Raw genomic sequence first — 18,024 nt, 5'->3', positions numbered from 1 at the left:
AGTCCTGAAATACTCATCTTTATAATTCAAGTGTTCCAGTGTCACTTTAAGAAAATGATGCTATTATTTTAGCTTTGTTGTATCGTATATTCAAATGTTATCATAAGCTATGTACACTAAATTTATATCTTGATTTATTGTGGTTTTGTTTCACTTTTCAAGGATGAATACTGTCACGTCCCAAATTCCGTAATCGTGTGATTAAGTTTAATCATGTGTCTTTAGCATCATAATTAAATTCGAGGGGAATTATTTGGCGCATTAGGGCAATTCGTTTGATATCATTTGGATAAGAGAAAGAAATTTGGGGGAGAAAAAAATAAAAATTGCATTGGAAATCCCCCTTTACTCTAACATGTGGGCCCCACAAGTGACCCACCATCCCAACCACAAAATAGGGCAGCGCTACCTGCTCCCTCTCTCTCCTCCCTCACACCCCATGCCCTCACTCAGCAGCTCAGCTGCAGCAGCCTCTCTCGCTCTCCCACTCAAGCTCACTCTCTCCTTTCTCCCAAAATCCGAGCTCAAGTGGGGGATTCAAGGTATGCATATTGTACCATTGCATTCTCTAGCTCATGAGTTACTCATCTATCCAATCCATTTTTGTTTTCGTGGAAGAATCGAGTAGTTTTTGAAGTTCTTAGCATTCTTGAGCTTTTTGGAGCAAAAATGGAGTTTTGGTCGAAAATGAGCTCTAGAGTCGTGTTGCTAGTTAATGAGTAAGTTCCAGGACCCTTGGACTACCCCTAACATGTTCCCTTTAGGCTTAGAAAGGACCACAACTCGAATCAACCAAAAATCCACTCGAGAACAGCTTTTTTAGGCTGACCCGAATATTCCGGACTCACCCGAAGACTCCGGGTTCAGCAGAAATGGTTCATTGAATTATGTTCAAAATTGGTTAGGGTTTAGGGTGTGAGATTGGTCTAGAATTCTTTGGATGGGGCATATGCACATTTGTGTAGCACATATTTGTAAAGTGAGTCGAATCACCTGAGGAAAAAGTCGTGAAGAATCAAAGTCTGTATCACCCGGATAATCCGGTCAAACCCGGAGACTCCGGGTAGTTACGTTATCGAGTAACCGAGAGCTTCGTTCGGAGCCTCACTCGGAGTGTTCGGCACATCCTGTATAGTCCGGACCAACCCGGAGGTTCCGTGTTAAGTTAGAATAGTGGCTAACCGAGAGCCTTCACCGGAGGATGGCCCGGATACTCTGGAACCCGGATATTCCGGATTCATCCGGATACTCCGGACCAGTCAAATAAAAAGGCGTAACCAAGCGCCTCTTTCGGAGGTTCACCTGGAGGGTTTGAACCCGGATACTCCGAACCAATCCGGATACTCCGGATGGCTGTTATTTTCTTGTTTTCGTTTAGATCATTTAGTATTGCATTGATTCACATATCTTATACTTGTAGCATGTTGTTAAGCACTGTGGCATGCCTTGTTGTATTCATTCACGCTCATCATTGCACGCGTTCTTATTTAGTTAACAAGGAGCCGGAGCGGGAGACGAACGTGGTCGAAGACAACTCCGATCTTCTGGATTTCTGCGAGTGTTGCATGGGTAACTATAGGTAGCTAACTGAGCAGCAAGACAAGCATCTATCATATTGCACCTTTGTCGAATTGAATAAAATCTAAATATTGATAAACTATGCGTATGCATAGGTTTGTATGTATAGGGAGTCGATGTCGAGTTTTTATAGGTAGAACCTATGTTGATTGCATAATTCCTACCTTGAATTGGTCATCTATATCCTTATAGCCTTGGTAACGTGGTAAATGTCTAAGAGTCGATTGAAATGCTTAGTAATGCATAGGTCCTCGGTAGAAGACGAGCAATGGTTCGATCGTTGTTCGCGAGCTTAGGGCTCACTACTTGTTAACGTATATGGTTATGTGGATATTGGTTGGATGAGTGGTGAGTATGAGACGAGATGTGAGCGGTGTTAGGGGTGATGTTTGTCTCGAAAGAAAGTCCTGGGGACAGTTCAGGAGAGGAACTCGGGCACCGTAAACCGCTTGCATCGTTTAAGGCCGATCGTCAGGGTAGTTGGCTTTAGCACTTACTTTACTCATCACATGCCGATCTAATGGTAAGGCGAGCCGAATACCTTCGCAGTTGTGGCTTTGTGGGCCTAAACATCGACGGTGTGAGTGGATGGGCTTGTAAGTGGTACTAGTTTGCTCCGGGAGTAGTTCTAGTACCGCCGCGCTGAGCGATGCACGATCCACACAGTTGGGGGTGGTTGGGAAAGGTTGTCACGAGTAACCCCTTGTGTGCACTTTAGCGGGTGGCACAAGCCGTATGGTCCTCGTGTCATGTGGGTCCAGGAGTATCCTCCTGCAGGGTGTATAAACAGTTCGTGTCGTGCTCTCGGTCATGAGCATACTATTGTTTCATTTGCACCCGGTCGTAGAGTTCTCGTATGTGGTTGATGGTTCGGTTATTATGGTGGTGGATGAGTTGGTTCAGTTTTCTTATATGTTTAAATACTAATGTTACAGTTTTGTTTTTGTTCAGTTAGTTATTGCAGGGTAAAATGACATGTTTGGTTAAGTATAGGTACTCACACATATATGTCTAGGGTGCTTACCGCATATGTTTTACTTAACTTCATGGACTGTCCTTGCTAACAGCTCAATGCATAATTTTTGGAGTCGGAATATTATACATCTATATTGTGTAAGTCTTGCGAGTACCTTCGTACTCAGGGTGCTGCCCTTAAGTTAATGCAGGTATGGCTGCTGCCGAGGAAGAGGCTGTCTTTGGCTACTTTGTGTCTGCCGATCAGGGTAGCGACCAAGAGTAGTGCATCCTACTCTGAAGGTGGCGCGTTGAGACGGTGCCTAAGGGCATGTGACGCCGTTCTCTTTTGTTGTTTATAAGTTTAACTTTCCGTTGTGTAGTTTTTTTGTGGTTAGGAGTTGAGGGGTTTTATCTCCTCCTAGCTTAATTTTGTTGTAAATCATTGAAATCAGTTGCATGCTTAATACTTGTAATATAAATATTTATTACTCGCTCTTTATTAAGCTATGTTGTGATATATACGTTGGAAGGCGTGTGTTCCAATTCTTAGGCATAAAATACGTGCCAGAACTATTGGGATGATATTTTGGTTAATCATCGAGCTTGTGATTATGGATAATAATCCTCCTAGTGATTAATTAGAATATTATTTATACGATTTCTTACAAATATAAATCACTAAAGGGTATGTGATTGAGCCATCGAGGGGATTAAGCCATGCACTTAAAATAAGTAGTAAGTTCATTTTTCTCAGTTTCTCTTTTCTTTTCTAAATTTTAAAATCAAGATGTAAAATTTACTTTGATGGAAGGAATGATTTAAAGAGTCAAAAACATGACTTTATGTTGCAATAAATGTACATGTTTCTCTTATCTGAGTACTTGACAACATTCCTCTATTTTATTCACATATTTATTGTTTTTTTAAATGTTTGAACGGGTATGTAAAGGGGACATCTGATTGATATTTTATTTTAAACCTTTTAAATTTTTAACTGCCTGGTCTAATCAGAAAATATTGAATCAGCTATCGTAATACTTCACTTCCTCTATCCCTTTTAAATACTTCACACTTCCTTTCTTACACAAGTGAGAATTCTCATTACCACTGACGCCCCACCGCCCCCACTGTACCTCTGCCTCGGTCATGACCAACCTCCACCATACCACCACCCACTCCCATGGCAGTCTCCGACACTACCCCTCCTCCTACCCGGACCGATCATGTGTTTAATCCGTTAACTGTTTTATATTATGACTTTTTCTTTGTTGTAACGTAACTAATTAAAAAAAAACTGTAGTACGAAGGGAACCATAGTAGTAGGAATAGGAAAGATAAATTACCAACTGCCATCCTACTGCATCCAACATGGACAAATCCTCATTACTAATTGCACGAAGGCAAACATCAACATCCAATCCATTCACCAAGATTTACGGTCAAAATCCATTCTTTTTCCACCACCAACTCTAATATATCTGCCGTTCTGTTCTTCTCCACGAGAACGATTCCATTATTACAAGGTTTTCCCAATATTTTTCTCTCTCTTCTTGGTTTGTAGGTCCCCTACAGGTCTAAAGGGGTCACTACATAAAGTTGCAGTACTAGCAGGTAGCAGACCTCAGTGCTCATTGCCCAGTCTCTCCCCCTCTCTCTCTCGACCTGCCTCTATGTTCTCTTCTTTTGAGAGAAGCGAAGAATAGCCGCAAGCCTGCGGCACAAAGAAAGCGCAGCAAGTTTTCAAAAGAACCCGCCACCCCCTCTAGCTCCTAGCCGTGAGCCGTCCCCTCAATCCTCTCTCTCATATTTATTTCTTGTTTGCCCCTCCATCCTCCATTTTCTTGGTTGCCGTGCGAGTTCCAAGTACTGCTGTCTCCCTTTGCGCTCGCTTGCTTCTTCGTTTCTGGTTCAGTAGGTAGTGTTGTTCCAATGCAAGAAAGCATCAGGAGGAACTGTCCTGGATGAGTTTGATTGCCCTTGAAAGCGAAGTTGTTGTAGGAAGAAGGAAGAGGATATATGGCTCCCAAGGAAGGTATTTTTTTCTTCTCTTCGCTCACCCTCTCTCTGCCATATTCTTCTGCTTGGATACAAGTTTTGCTCCTTTTTATTTTCTCCCTCTGCAAGATTTTGCTACTCGTATACAAATTTTGTTCCTTTTTATTTTCTTTCTCTACATTCTTCTGTCTATTTGATTGAGTGGGAGAGAGAAATCGCAAGAACTGGTTAGCGATGGTGAAACTGATGGAGTATTTCCTGCTTGGACCCGCAGAGGCAGGTGAAGAAGAGAGGCCGAAGGATCTTCTTGGATCTTCAGATAAGGAAGGTGAGCTGTGGCTCTTGATGGCCGCCCTCATTTTTCTTTCTTGATTTAGTTTTGGTCCTCCCTGAAGCGAATCAGAAGTTACTCGTTTTAATACTGGATTTATTTATGGGTTACAAGACTTTGTTCTTTCCAGTATTGGTAGATGGTCAAATTGATTAGTCATGTTGAGGAGAGATGATTGATGATGTCAGTTATGGAATTCTGGTTTACTTTGGAACTGTATAATATATTAGGGTGAACAGTTTTTTTCTTTCCATTTTTCTATGAAAGATTGGTAGATAGTCAAATTCCGCCCAATTTTCACCCCTACTAAAGCCTCTGAAATGGACATATATGCTGTTTTATGCACCCCCTTCATCTTCAGCCCTAGTGGTTGATGTAGAGAGAACGAAAACATCAATTTTTGGAAGGGGGCAGCGGTTGTGCAGATGTCATTTTTTTGGGGTTATCTCATATAACTTTGCAATAGAATGCCTCTTATATACTCTCAACAGGCAGTACGTGCTTTTCAAGGTAAGCCAGATAAAATATAATTGTGTTTTGTTTCTTTCCGTGACTTGCGTTGGTTGCGCTTTGTCCTGTTCTTGATAGTAGTTTGGTAGCTGATTTGTTCATGGATACCCGTTCCGGTTTATGGCATAACAAACTTATGACAGCCCTTGCTATGTCTGCAGCAGAGGACCAAGAGAATACTAAGAGGGACTCCGATGAAACGACCAATGAGGATTGTGACAACGGTGGGTCCGTAATTGAAGCCACGGTATCGAGTGATGATCTCAATGATAGGTATGGCAGTGACAGCAACAGCCAATTTGCTGAATCTGAAGGTGCTTGCAAAGAACTGCCAGAAATGGGCTCCAAGAGCAGTAACGGCGACAACAGTGAGTGCGCCGATGAAGTGCCTGAAATGGGCTCCAAGAGCAGTAGCGGTGACAACAGTGAGTGCGCCGATGAAATGCCTGAAATGGGCTCCAAGAGCAGTAGCGGTGACAACAGTGAGTGCGTCGATCGGAGCTCTCCCCGTGCCGTGCTAGATATCTCAGTATCTGATAGTGTGGACTCTGATGACAGCTCCTCAGTTGAGCAGTCAGCAGAGTCAAACCACAATGTGAAGTGGAGGGATCTGATCAGGGGGTTAATACTTAGGAGAAAGAAGTCCATGGCTAGAGCAGTGACATTCCCTCAGAGATCCAAGAGTAGAGGGCTTCAAGGGTATCTCGAGAGGATCCGGAGCGGTAAGAACCAAATGGACTGTAGTGCCATTGCTCCAGAGATCCTTCCTGAGATCGGGAAGTGGAGACCATCATGGAGAAGCTTTGACTACGATGAGCTTTGTGCTGCAACTGACAGATTCAGTTCAGGTAACATGCACACTAACTTCTTCGTTGCTGTGATTTAATCATCAGGCTCTGTTACTATCATTGCAACACTTGTGGGGTGGGATGTATCTTTGACATTAAGCTATTGATTTACAATCGCAGTGCTATGATTTCACTGAGAAACGATATTACGATAGGGTCTGAGGTCCTAATCACGAACTGTTCTTTAGGTTAATGATGAGTTGTTACTGGTTATTAGTTGGAAAAGTTGCATACCGTAATATATTATTCAAATGCTAGTTTTTTTTGGCATAATTGTTTTTTCTAAATCTAGATTGCAGTAGCTCCAGTATCATGACTATAACATATTAACATCGAAATATAATCCCTTGAGCTCCGTTTCTTACCTCCATGTGTTGTGCAATACAAGTATTTTTCTTGGCCTGAACTACCTTTGTCCTCCTCAACTACCCTCTGAGCATTTTTTTCTTAATGCCTGACATTACCAGAAAATTTGATCGGGAAGGGAGGGCATGCTGAGGTGTACAAAGGACAGCTTGCTGATGGACAGTTTGTTGCAGTGAAGAGGTTAACAAAAGGCGGTAACAAAGAGGACAGGATTAGCGATTTCCTATCTGAGCTTGGAATAATAGCCCATGTTAACCACCCTAACGCAGCGCAGCTTTTGGGGTTTAGTGTGGAAGGGGGCTTGCATTTGGTTCTTCAGTTCTCGCCTCATGGAAGCCTGGCTTCAGTTCTTCATGGTATATTCCTCTCCAAGAACAATTTTGTTTGGTAAAAATAAAAATAGTTGAGCATTTGCTGTTATACGAGTGCACATTTTATGCAAACATTTCTAAAAGGTACTGTAGTGAGGCGCTAATTTGTGGGAGGGGATTCAGGCAGCGTTAGGGTTAGGGCGTAGGAGGAGGTGGCAGTGGTTGTGCTGTTGGAGATGTGCGGTACCCGTGAGTGGTGGCGGTAGCAATGGGGAAAAGGAGAACGGAGTTTAGGGAAAACCCTAAACCTTTCTTGATTTTATTGATAGATGTCTCCCTCTATGTATAGAGGAGAAGACTTGATCTCTAAGAAACTAAAGATTGGATTTTATAGATATGATAACAATCTTGATTACATTTATTTAAAATAAACCATGCTAATTATATCTAATGACGCATGGACCAACCAAACCCACCCTAATCTATGGCGGTTTAGCCTGCCACATTTTTCTTCTTGCTGGCCCACCATGACACCTCTCCCTGCCTGCTGAAGCAGCTCGTCCTCGAGCTGCAGTGTAGGATATAGGTGATGGATTGCAAAAACGTTTTCTCCTGAAGTTTTGGACGTTGGTTGATATTTCCATTGATTTAAAACTTGGAGATCTCCTCGATAACGTCTAGCGCGTAGTACCTTAGCAGGATGAGGTACGACGCGTCCCTCATGAATAACTGGTAACTTGGGCGGAGATGAAGGCATTGGTCCATTGTATTTCTTGAGAAGACCAACATGAAGCATGGATACCATGAAGGACTGTTTGAAGCAACGAGCAAGTTGTTGGAAGATAAACATGTTTGTTGTATAGGATCAACCCTTCTGATACTACCCATGGAGAAGTGCGGTTGCCGGACTGAATCTCCGCTAATAACTGACTCATGGAATCATCGTTCAATATAAATTGCCGAAGAACATCAAAGATTTGAAATTCCGAAAAAGAGATAGCAAATAGGGAGATATTGTTATTGACTTGACGAGATAAAGCATCAACCATTGTGTTGAGTCGACCTGGCCTGTATTCCACTTAAAAGTCATAGCCTAATAATTTACTTACCCATTGGGTTTGTGGGATAGTAGAAAGGCGCTGATCGAATAGATACTTGAGACTATAATGATCTGTGCGAATAAGGAACTCGCGCCCCCATACATATGGGCACTGATGGCGCACAACTTGAACTAGACCAATTAATTCCCTCTCATATGCGGCCAAGTTCGCATAACAGGCCGCCATATGGCGACTATAGAAAGCCAAAGTGTCCAATCCTTGATGTAGAACAATGTCAAACCCTATTCCTAAGGCATCACATTCAACAATGAAGAGAGCATTGAAATCTAGTAATTGTAGAACAGGAGTTGAAGTCAAGGCCTGTTTGATATGCTGAAAGGCTGATGTGGCCTTCTCCATCCAAAGAAATCCATCTTTCCGCAATAATTGAGTGAGAGGTTTATTGGCCATAATTGCGGATGAACTTGCGATAGTACCTAGCAAGTCCCAAAAAAACACGTAGTTGTCTGACGGATGTAGGGACGGCCCATTGAGATACAATCTCAATTTTCTAAGGATTAACTGTCACTCCTTTAGCTGAAATAATGTGGCCTAAATAGGAGACTTCGGAAGAGCCAAAAACATTTAGATTGTTTACAAAATAAATTGTGAGACCGAAGTGTAGCAAAAATCTGGCGAACATGCTAGAGGTGTTTAGCCTAAGAAGGGCTATAAATCAAAATATCGTCGAAGAAAACCAAGACGAATTTTCGAAGGTAAGGAGCCAAGACGTCATTCATAAGAGCTTGAAAAGTTGATGGGGGCATTGGTAAGACAAAAAGACATGACGAGAAACTCAAAATGGCCATGATGTGTGCGGAAAGCCGTTTTTTCAATGTCAGCTGTATGCATACGCACCTGATGATAGCCCAAACGAAGATCCAGTTTAGTGAAATACTTGGAGCCATTGAGTTCATCCAAGAGTTCTTTCACCACTGGGATGGGAAATTTATCCTTAATGGTATAGTCGTTTAGTGCACTATAATCCACACAGAAGCACCAAGAGTCGTCATGCTTTTTGACTAATAATACTGGTGAAGAAAATGCTGATGTGCTGTAGCGAATAGTACCATTAGCCAACATCTCGGTGCATTGACGCTCTAATTCATCCTTCTGTAACCAAGGATAACAATAGGGGTGAACAACAACGACGATAGAAGGATCTTTAAGGTGGATACGATGATCATACCGCCAAGCGGGTGGAAGTCCTATAGGTACAGCAAAAAGATCCCGAAATTCACGAAGTGAAGAGTCCATCATAGCTGTGGAGGAAGCGTGAAGGAAATAACTGTAGGAAGTATGTCAACTGCGATGTGCCAAGTCACTTGATGATCTGTTCGCCAAAACTTCATGGAAAGTATTTGGAAATCCCAAACAATGGGGCCAAGAGAACTTAACCACTGAACGACAAGAACCATATCAAATCCTTCCAATGGAATAGTATAGAAGTCAACCAAAAAGTTCTCCTGGCCTATGAAGATAGAAATTGATGGACAAAAACCTATACTGGTGATAGAACTGCCGTTAGCGACAACCACACACATACCATGTCGGGGAGTAGATACTAGAAGTTGAAGGCGACGACATATATCCTCACTTATGAGTTATGAAGTTGTGTGTAAGCTCGAATCCAATAATGCTTGCAATGTACACTTGTTGAGGTGTACTTTCATTTGCATTGTGCTGGCTGTATTTATCCCGGTAAGGGCATGTAAAGAAATTCGCACATCGTCCGTCGTTGGTGTTCTTGTCATGGTGAGTATGTTAGTAACCATATGTGAAGGAGCAGATCGACGTTTGAAGGCCCAGGCCAGAGCAATGGCCTCTTCCAAATGATGGGGATCTTGAAGTTCCACCTCCAATCTAATAATTTCCGATAGTCCGGCGGTATATAATTTGACTTGTTGGTGAGAATCCAGATCATCCACCCGGTTGAGAAGCTGAAAGAAAGCATCCGTAACGGTGGTCACTGTTCCTGATTGTCAGAGGCAAGAAAGAGCCCCCAACGGATTATCGCGGGGAGGGGGTCCAAAGCGATGATTAATGGTGGCCGCAAAACTATCCCAATCCGGCATGCCCTCATCACGTACCAAGCGCATGTACCATTGGTGTGCACCACCGGTGAGATGAAAAGATGCTAGAACCACTTTATATGAGTGTGAGGTACGTTGTTCCTGGAAGAATTTTTCACAGCGATGCAATCAAGAGAGAGGGTTCACGGAGCCATTAAACTTGGGAAACATCTTATAAGAGGAGGAAGACCCTGTGGATGGTTGTGAAGACACCCCAATACAATCCCGAGGTCGAGGGTGGTCAAGGATCTCAAAGCATCCTGGTCTGGAGTCGGCGATTAGGAAGGCTTCCAAAGCAGCCTCGGACGCTGGTGGTTGTCGTGGTAGGGAGCACGAAACCTCAGGCATCTCCTTTGAATTCCGTGGAGTGGCGAAGGCGGCAAACAACTCATCGATACATTGTCGACATTCGCGGTGAAATTCTGCAAGTTGCCTGCAAATATTCACCCGTGAGGGCGCAGGATCGGATCCTCCATTAGTCTTCATGAATGGAATAGGCAAAAGAGGTGTCTCTAATGCCATATGTAGTGTGCACTAATTTGTGGGAGGAGATTAAGGCGGCGCTAGGGTTAGGGCGCATAAGGAGGTGGCGGCGGTTGTGCCGGTGGAGACGTGTGGTACTGTTCATGTCCGTATTGGTAGCAACAGGGAAAGGGAGAAAGGAGTTCAGGGAAAACCCTAAACCTTTCTTGATTTTATTGATAGATGTCTCCCGCTATATATAGAGGAGAAGACTTTACCTAAAAAACTAAAGATTGGATCTTATAGATATGATTACAATCTTAATTACATTCCTTTAAAATAAACCTAGCTAATTATATCTAATAACGCGTGGACCAATCAGGCCCACCCTAATCTATGGTAGTTTAGCCTGCCACCTTGTTCTTGTGGCTATATTGCCGGCCCACCATGACAGGTACAATATACTTTACATTAAGAACTTGATGGGAAATTGGGAGCAGATCTTTAACGTTTATGCTAGTATAGCATAAGTGCATAACTGCTCAAAGAAGTATCTGAAACGTCACTGTCCAAAAATTTGGGGAGAAAAAAACCATGTCCATATCTGCATGCTATTTTATAAATTTTGCATTCACTTCCCTTAGTCCCCTATGGCACATTTATGGTCTGAATTCTCAAGCATCGCCATTTTAATATAAAAAGATATTAGACTCAGGGATTAAAATTTCACCAAAATTTCACGAATTTCGGGAATTCGGAGGGGAACAAAATATCTAATTTTGGAATTTTCTTTCACTAACATGTGGGACCCAGAGAGCATAGGACGAAAAATGACCGAAATTTCATGAATTTCGATCTTTTCGTTGGTGAACGAAAAAAATTGTAACACGAATTGAAATCCCTGATTAGATGTAAGAGTGTACCCAAGATGCCCTTAGTCTAGTGATAAAATGGAGTTCGGCTCATCAGGTACAAAGGAACCCCTGAAGTGGAAAGTCAGGTTCGACATTGCACTTGGAATCGCTGAAGGGCTGCTTTATCTTCATGAAGGCTGCCATCGCCGCATAATTCACAGAGACATTAAGGCTTCTAATATCCTTTTAACTGAAGACTACCAACCTCAGGTATGTTTCTACTGTTAGTCTGTTGCACTAATCCTGTCCATTCTATGATTACTAGGGATGTCAAGAGTTACAGTTTTGCTCCCTCGTTGCACAGATATCAGATTTTGGGCTTGCAAAATGGCTTCCTGACAAATTGACCCATCATGTTGTGTTTCCCATTGAAGGCACATTCGGGTGAGCCTGTTTGGATCATGCTTTCATATTACCCAGAAGACCAAAAATAGTGTTGTAATTGTGATTTTAACTTTTATTCTACACCATCTTCTAGGTATATGGCCCCGGAATACTTCATGCATGGGATCATAAATGAGAAGACTGATGTGTTCGCATATGGAGTTTTGCTTCTTGAGTTAGTTACTGGGCGGAAAGCGGTGGACTCCTCCAGACAGAGCCTAGTGATATGGGTAAAAAATTAGCAAATTTATATATATAGGCTTAAATCAATTCATTAGTTTGATTTGATACTGTAAAGAGTAAATTGATAATTCAATAGTAAGATAGAATGAATGAACAGAAAACATGAAGTGACATAGTTACATGCTTCTGAAACCCTTGGAATTCACAAATTGTTCGCCATCTGTGTAGGCGAAACCTCTGCTTGACTCAAACAACGTAAAAGAGCTGGTGGATCCTTCCCTTGGCAATGAATATGACCCAGAAGAGCTAGTGTACACCCTAGCAGTGGCATCCATGTGCATTCACCACAGCTCAAGCTCCCGGCCCAGTATGAAATCGGTGAGTGAGTGGAGCTTACCTGCCACTTGAAGTGCAAAATGAGTAAATTGACCCCTGATGTGTTGGCTGTAGGTGGTATGTTTCTTGAAGGGAGACAGGGAGTCACTTGAATTGGTGACAAGGCCTAAAATCGTTAAGCCGCTTATGTTTGACTCCTGTGATTCAGAAGATTACACGCGCTCAAGTTACCTCCATGATCTAGACCGGCACAAGCAGCTTGCATTGGAGCAGTGAGATTTGAATTGATTTTGGACAGATTTGCCATAATTTTGTACATCGCCACTATCTAGCTACATTGTGATCCTCCCGCTTTCCAAAGAGGTTTAAAGATTGTATGGATTGATGTGAGGGATCAGTCATCATTTCGTTTACTTGCTTGTTGCTGATCTATGGTGTGATTTTGCCCGAAGTTTTAATGCATGTTGTGGCCCTGTGATCTGTATCACCAGGATCGTCATGTCAGTTGATGCAGCCACTGGTGATCAGTCTACTACTATTCCCGAAATGGTGATTGGAAGAATAGTTGTGTTCTGATCATTTGCAGGATTTCTCGTGTGTAATGTTTCCTGGTACTAACCCTCATGACAGAATTACGTGTCTAGTTTCAGTGCTTACATATATGGCTGAAATATGCTCATCATGCGCCAAGGAGTTACATTGATTTGCTAAGGCATGTGTTTTTCCCGTCCTTCGGCCGTGAACTTTGAAATCACTAGTGCTTCGTAATCAGGACAGGCACTGTTAGTACAAAGACTTACATTGACTCATCGAAAGTGTTGAGATAAAACACTAGATCGCAATGCCATGAAACATGTCTAGGAGCTATCTATTGTTCACAAATAGGGTGTAGGGTTGAGAAAGCTGTCACAAAAATAATAATCATATAACTCACATTCACAGAGAAGTACAGCAGTTTTTTGGCAGCAAAGAAAAAGACGAGAGAAAGCATTTGTCATGCAAAGACATGATTGCCATGCGTGCTTTACCTTATTGTATGCTACAACACCAGACAATCTGAACCTTTTTACATATCGTTAAACTTCATATCCAGGATTAACCTTTTGCTGGACATCTCCATAGCTTTCCAACTCAAGCATGTCCTCCATGCTCCCCAAGAACAATGGCAACCTCTGGTGCAGTTTCACCGGCTGAATCGAGAGAATTCTGTTCTTGCCATCTGACCCTCTACCCCCAGCTTGCTCAGCAAGGAAACTGAGAGGATTCGCCTCATAAACCAACCGCAGGTGATCCCTTGGGTTCATGGCAACTCCACCATATATGAGTGTCCGGTGGAAATCAGCAACCAGTGAGCACACGTACCGAGCTGAGTACTTCTTCGGATGTTGTCCTTTGCCTTGTCTGATTGTGTCAATGTACTTCCTTAGGCCCTCGGGCCAGTCAAAATACCGCGCGTCATTCACCGAATATATCTGTCCTGACATAATATGCAATTATACCTTTTGAGTTAAGGTAAAGGGAACTGTAGAAGATGCATGTTTGAAACAGATTTATGGAATGGAGCAGAGTAGCAGACTCTGCAGGGTTCATTTGTCAGTCTTTGAGTCATAAGAATTTTTTTTGACATCTTCACAAAATACTCATGTTGAGAGTTCAGAGATCAATCTTAGTAATACTTGCACTACTAGTGCATTTGAAATTAAGTAGCGACAAACAACTGCTCGAGATTCAATGAAGAATGTGAAAAGCAGAAAATCACAGAATACTGATACATCCCAATTACCTCTAGGGGGTATTTGGATGGAAGGATGTGTAAGAATGAATTCTCCAGTCGATTGATCCAACGTGAAAGCATGGGTACCTGCACCGAAGCTGATACACAAGATAGTGGCTGATGAGTATAGTACATACCCTGCAGCGACAAGGCGAGCTCCACTTTGCAGTGAATTGAGCTGAGCTCTCTCCTCCACAGGGAGATGGTCGAGTTCCACCAGCCTATTGTATACCCCAAATATTGTTCCGGTAGGGATGGAGACCTCAATGTTGCGAGAACCATCAAGCGGATCGGTAACAACAACATATGGACCGTCATTGGATATCCAAATCGGAAGATCATTTTCTTCGGACGCCAGCACAGCAACTTTTCCAGAACGTTGGAGTGATGACAAGATGATCTCATTCTGAATTGAAGTAAACAGCAAGGATGTTTACAATTAAATTTTGCTAAGACCACAAGGGATATGGTGGAAAATATGAAGCTGGTTCTCGTGGTATTTAGAACGATTGATTTCAAGCAAAATAATTTAGTAAGAAAACACTCGACACTAAAAATGTCCAAACTCTATAAATTTGAATTTAGCAATGGTTCAGGACTCCCAATCTTTACCTTTTCATATCCTAAATTTACGCTGTCAAATATACAATTTTGGGTAACCAACTAGTTAGTTGATCTAGGAGAAACAGAGACTTGGCAGAAAATAGCAGACATTAAATAACTTTGTTCAGTTATCACAAATATAGCAGAGATTGCACTACAAAAAAACCGTACTTTCCCAGGTTGAAGTCAAGAAACAAAACAGCACAGAACTAAAGGCAAAGACAGATCTAGAGGTGCAGTTTTCAGCACATAAGTCATCACAAAATAGCTGATATTGCACTTAGATGGATATGCATGTAGTGTCGTACCATATGTCCATATCAACACCTTAAGATCGACCTCACAATAATGTCACACCTTTTTGTTCATGTCGCCAGAAAGGCATGTGGCAGATGCTAGAATCGAAGTACCAAATCAGAAACATGCAAAGCTGAGCACGCACCGACAATTCGTCGAGCGGCTTGGGCGCGTCCCGCCCGGCCGACACCGCCCCGCCGCCCCCCGCCTTCGCCCGCGACAGCTCGGCGTTGGCGGGGGACGCCGCAAGGGCCGCGATGCGCTTGCACGCGCTCTGGATGTGCGCCACGAGGACGGCGAGGTCTGCGTCCGCGCCCGCCTGGCCCATGTGCTCGAGCAGCGTGGGGGGCGACGCCGCCGCGGCCGCAGCAGCCATGCCGTCGGTAGCCGCGGCGCGTGGCCGGGAGACGAGGGCGTGGCGGCGTGTGAGCGGCGGGAGGAGGAGGAGGCGGGAGTGAGGCGGCGACGGCGGCGGCGGCTGGTGGTTTGAAGTTGGCGGGAGCAGGAGCGGCTGGTGGTGGTGGAGAGGGCGGAGGGTGAGAGACGATAACGGCATAGTTCAGCTCTTCAGCCACTGGTGGATGGCAAACGTGGAACCGGTAGAGAATTTTTTTTTAAGGGGGTTCTTTTTTTTTTCAGCGCCTGAAATCATGCTTTGTTTCAGTCGACAAGCTTCAGCCGTATGTTTCCGATCGAACGGACGACAGATCATCTTCTTCCTCTGGACATCGAGCCTCAGCTGCATGAACTGACGCCGCTCACTCCCCCGCCTCTCGCCCACCTCGATTGTCTCCGGCAGTGGCTCCATCTTCAAATCCGTGGTCGCCACCTCTCTCCTATTAACCACTCGTTTTTGCGCTCCTTCACTGTCTCGTCCTCACGTCCGTCTCTTTTGTCAGGTTAACCTGTTTTCTTAAAAACTCCTCTAGATCTGACAGTCATATAGGATCCAAATTTCAAAACCCCTAACTCTAACCTTAACCCCACTATCAATCATCGGAATTTGTGATCTGATCTCACCCCTAAAATTTAGGAGGTGTTTTCTAATAAAAGAAATATAACTTTCAATGTTTGTACCAATAAAACTTGACGTCCAAACATTGACCGACCAAAAATTCGGGGAAAATTTATTCGGCAAATTTTAAATTTTTGCGAAAAAATCATGTTTTTGCCTTCTCGGTAACCGAGCGGTTTGGGTCGGTTACCGAGCGATTTTCTCGCATTTTTGATTCGGTCGGTTACCGAGTGGTTTTACTCGGTAACCGCTCGGTTTTCTCGATTTATCGAGCGGTTTTATCGAATTTCAGCGCGGTTCAACAAAAAACCTAAAAAAGGGTTCAATCTTGTAAAATCAATAACTAATTCATCCGAGCTTCAAATCAAGTGAAACAAATTTTGTTGGCTTCCTTGTAACATGATCTACATGATAAAAGTATTTATACTCATAAAAAAGTTCAAAATTTTCTGTGAGAAATTTTATATGTTAAACCAAGGTAAATGCATAGTTTACTCTTTGCTAATCCAAAAATTATGAAACTAATTTTGTTAGTCTTCTTACATGATCCTATATCTTTTAAAAATATATGAACTCATGAATTAGTTATTGTAACATGCATGATTGTGTAAATGTGTTGCGACTAGATTAATTCATAACTGACCCATCACACCTTAAAAATTAGTGAAACCACTTTCATTAGCTTATTTATATTATGATTTACGTAGAAAAAATAATAGTATACATGAAAAAATTAATTACAGTGATTTTTCTTAGCATATTCACTTTATGCTTGTGAACTTTGTAAAAATCATAGAGAATTTAATAAAACTCTAAATAAAGTGAAATCAATTTTAAAGGTTCTCTTAAAATACGTTTTATACAAGAAAAATATGTGTTTGCATGTTACACTTTTCCTTAACGTGAGTTAATAATTGAGCCGCACGCTTCAATTTTTTTCATTTTTTTCAAACTTTCTCCCTATAGAATATGATGCAAACAACATTATTTTTGAAAAAAAAATTCACAGAATTTCTTAGAATTGTGTCTAGTTTTTTTAAAGATTTTTTTTGAATTTTTTTTGAATTTTTTTATTTTTTCGAATTTTTTGAACTCAAATTTCGGTTACCGATCCGGTTTTTGAAATCGGATCGGACCGGGAAGGTCGGTAACCGCGATTTTTGAGCGGTTACCGACGGTTTTTTAACCCTGCGTCCAAATACACCTAACTATTTAAAAAAAATAGATAATCAGATTCGTATTAAAAAAATTAAACTTAGATGATTGACCCGTACATTCACACTTTCCAAACAACGGAGTCAACAAAGTAAAACGAAAAGACAACGAAAGGGAAAAAATGTTGCATCCAATGATCTTATTCCACGTGTATAGCTTTACTGCCCACTTGCTACACATCACGGCTGGGTCGTACCGCATAGCTTTTCCGATCAACTTTATGAGCTTCCCTGTGTTCATGAGAGTGGAGATAAGAGGAGCTAATAAATGAGATCAAGGTAGAACCGTCTAAAGGTTATCTGAGTGAAGAATATTTAATTTTTTTATTATTTTATTAGAGTGATAATTTTTTTATTGAGATTGATAAATAGCCTTTTTGACTTTATAAAATATAGATCGAATTATAAATTTGCTACTCTACCAAATGGTAGAGTGATAAAAAATCAAATGCCTTTCGGAGTGACAACACAAAAGTGACATTTTAGAGTATGTATTTTTAGAAGTGGAAAATCAACTATGTTTAGAGTGGCAAAAGATTAATTTTCTTGATGGAGAAGTAAGAGGAAGGAGGTGTGAAAGAACGGGGCGTCTTAATGCGTGAGTATAGTGTATTTGACATGAGTAATAATTTTCTTATACCGCTGGTTGCAGGTAACTTGTATTGTATTTGACGCAAGTAATAATTTTTTGGTGACTTATACTGCAAGCGAAAGTCCAATATGTTAGCCTGCCAAAAAAATAAGTAAACCCGTTTGTAATGCACAATTTTCATT

The 18,024-nt window shown here is 42.1% G+C and overlaps 2 protein-coding genes across 6 annotated transcripts; one reads left to right on the top strand and one right to left on the bottom strand.

Moving 5' to 3' along the window:
* Window positions 1-4,041: 4,041 nt before the first annotated feature.
* Window positions 4,042-12,831, top strand: LOC133883238 (receptor-like cytosolic serine/threonine-protein kinase RBK1). 5 transcript variants are annotated; one of them, XM_062322495.1, is made up of 9 exons: window positions 4,042-4,567; window positions 4,811-4,858; window positions 5,536-6,219; window positions 6,687-6,941; window positions 11,500-11,654; window positions 11,749-11,828; window positions 11,923-12,058; window positions 12,240-12,389; window positions 12,462-12,831. In XM_062322495.1, exons 1-9 carry the CDS (start codon window positions 4,552-4,554, stop codon window positions 12,621-12,623), a joined length of 1,686 nt encoding a protein of 561 aa, XP_062178479.1. In that variant the 5' UTR covers window positions 4,042-4,551; the 3' UTR covers window positions 12,624-12,831. The 5 variants fall into 5 exon arrangements, with proteins under 5 accessions (XP_062178479.1, XP_062178477.1, XP_062178478.1 ...); XM_062322493.1 differs by having other exon boundaries at window positions 4,805-4,858; XM_062322494.1 differs by having other exon boundaries at window positions 4,043-4,567; window positions 5,533-6,219.
* A 420-nt stretch (window positions 12,832-13,251) lies between these two features.
* Window positions 13,252-15,644, bottom strand: LOC133883239 (fructose-1,6-bisphosphatase, chloroplastic). Its single transcript, XM_062322497.1, has 3 exons — window positions 15,167-15,644; window positions 14,131-14,527; window positions 13,252-13,824 (listed from the first exon to the last, which is right to left on the bottom strand). Exons 1-3 carry the CDS (start codon window positions 15,575-15,577, stop codon window positions 13,424-13,426), a joined length of 1,209 nt encoding a protein of 402 aa, XP_062178481.1. The 5' UTR covers window positions 15,578-15,644; the 3' UTR covers window positions 13,252-13,423.
* Between the last annotated feature and the right edge of the window lie 2,380 nt (window positions 15,645-18,024).

The sequence above is a fragment of the Phragmites australis genome, chromosome 10, assembly GCF_958298935.1.
Source record: "Phragmites australis chromosome 10, lpPhrAust1.1, whole genome shotgun sequence".
In the NCBI taxonomy this organism is placed as follows: domain Eukaryota; kingdom Viridiplantae; phylum Streptophyta; class Magnoliopsida; order Poales; family Poaceae; genus Phragmites; species Phragmites australis.
The sequence above is the reverse complement of the archived record's forward strand: the minus strand, read 5'-3'. Positions and strand labels throughout refer to the sequence as shown.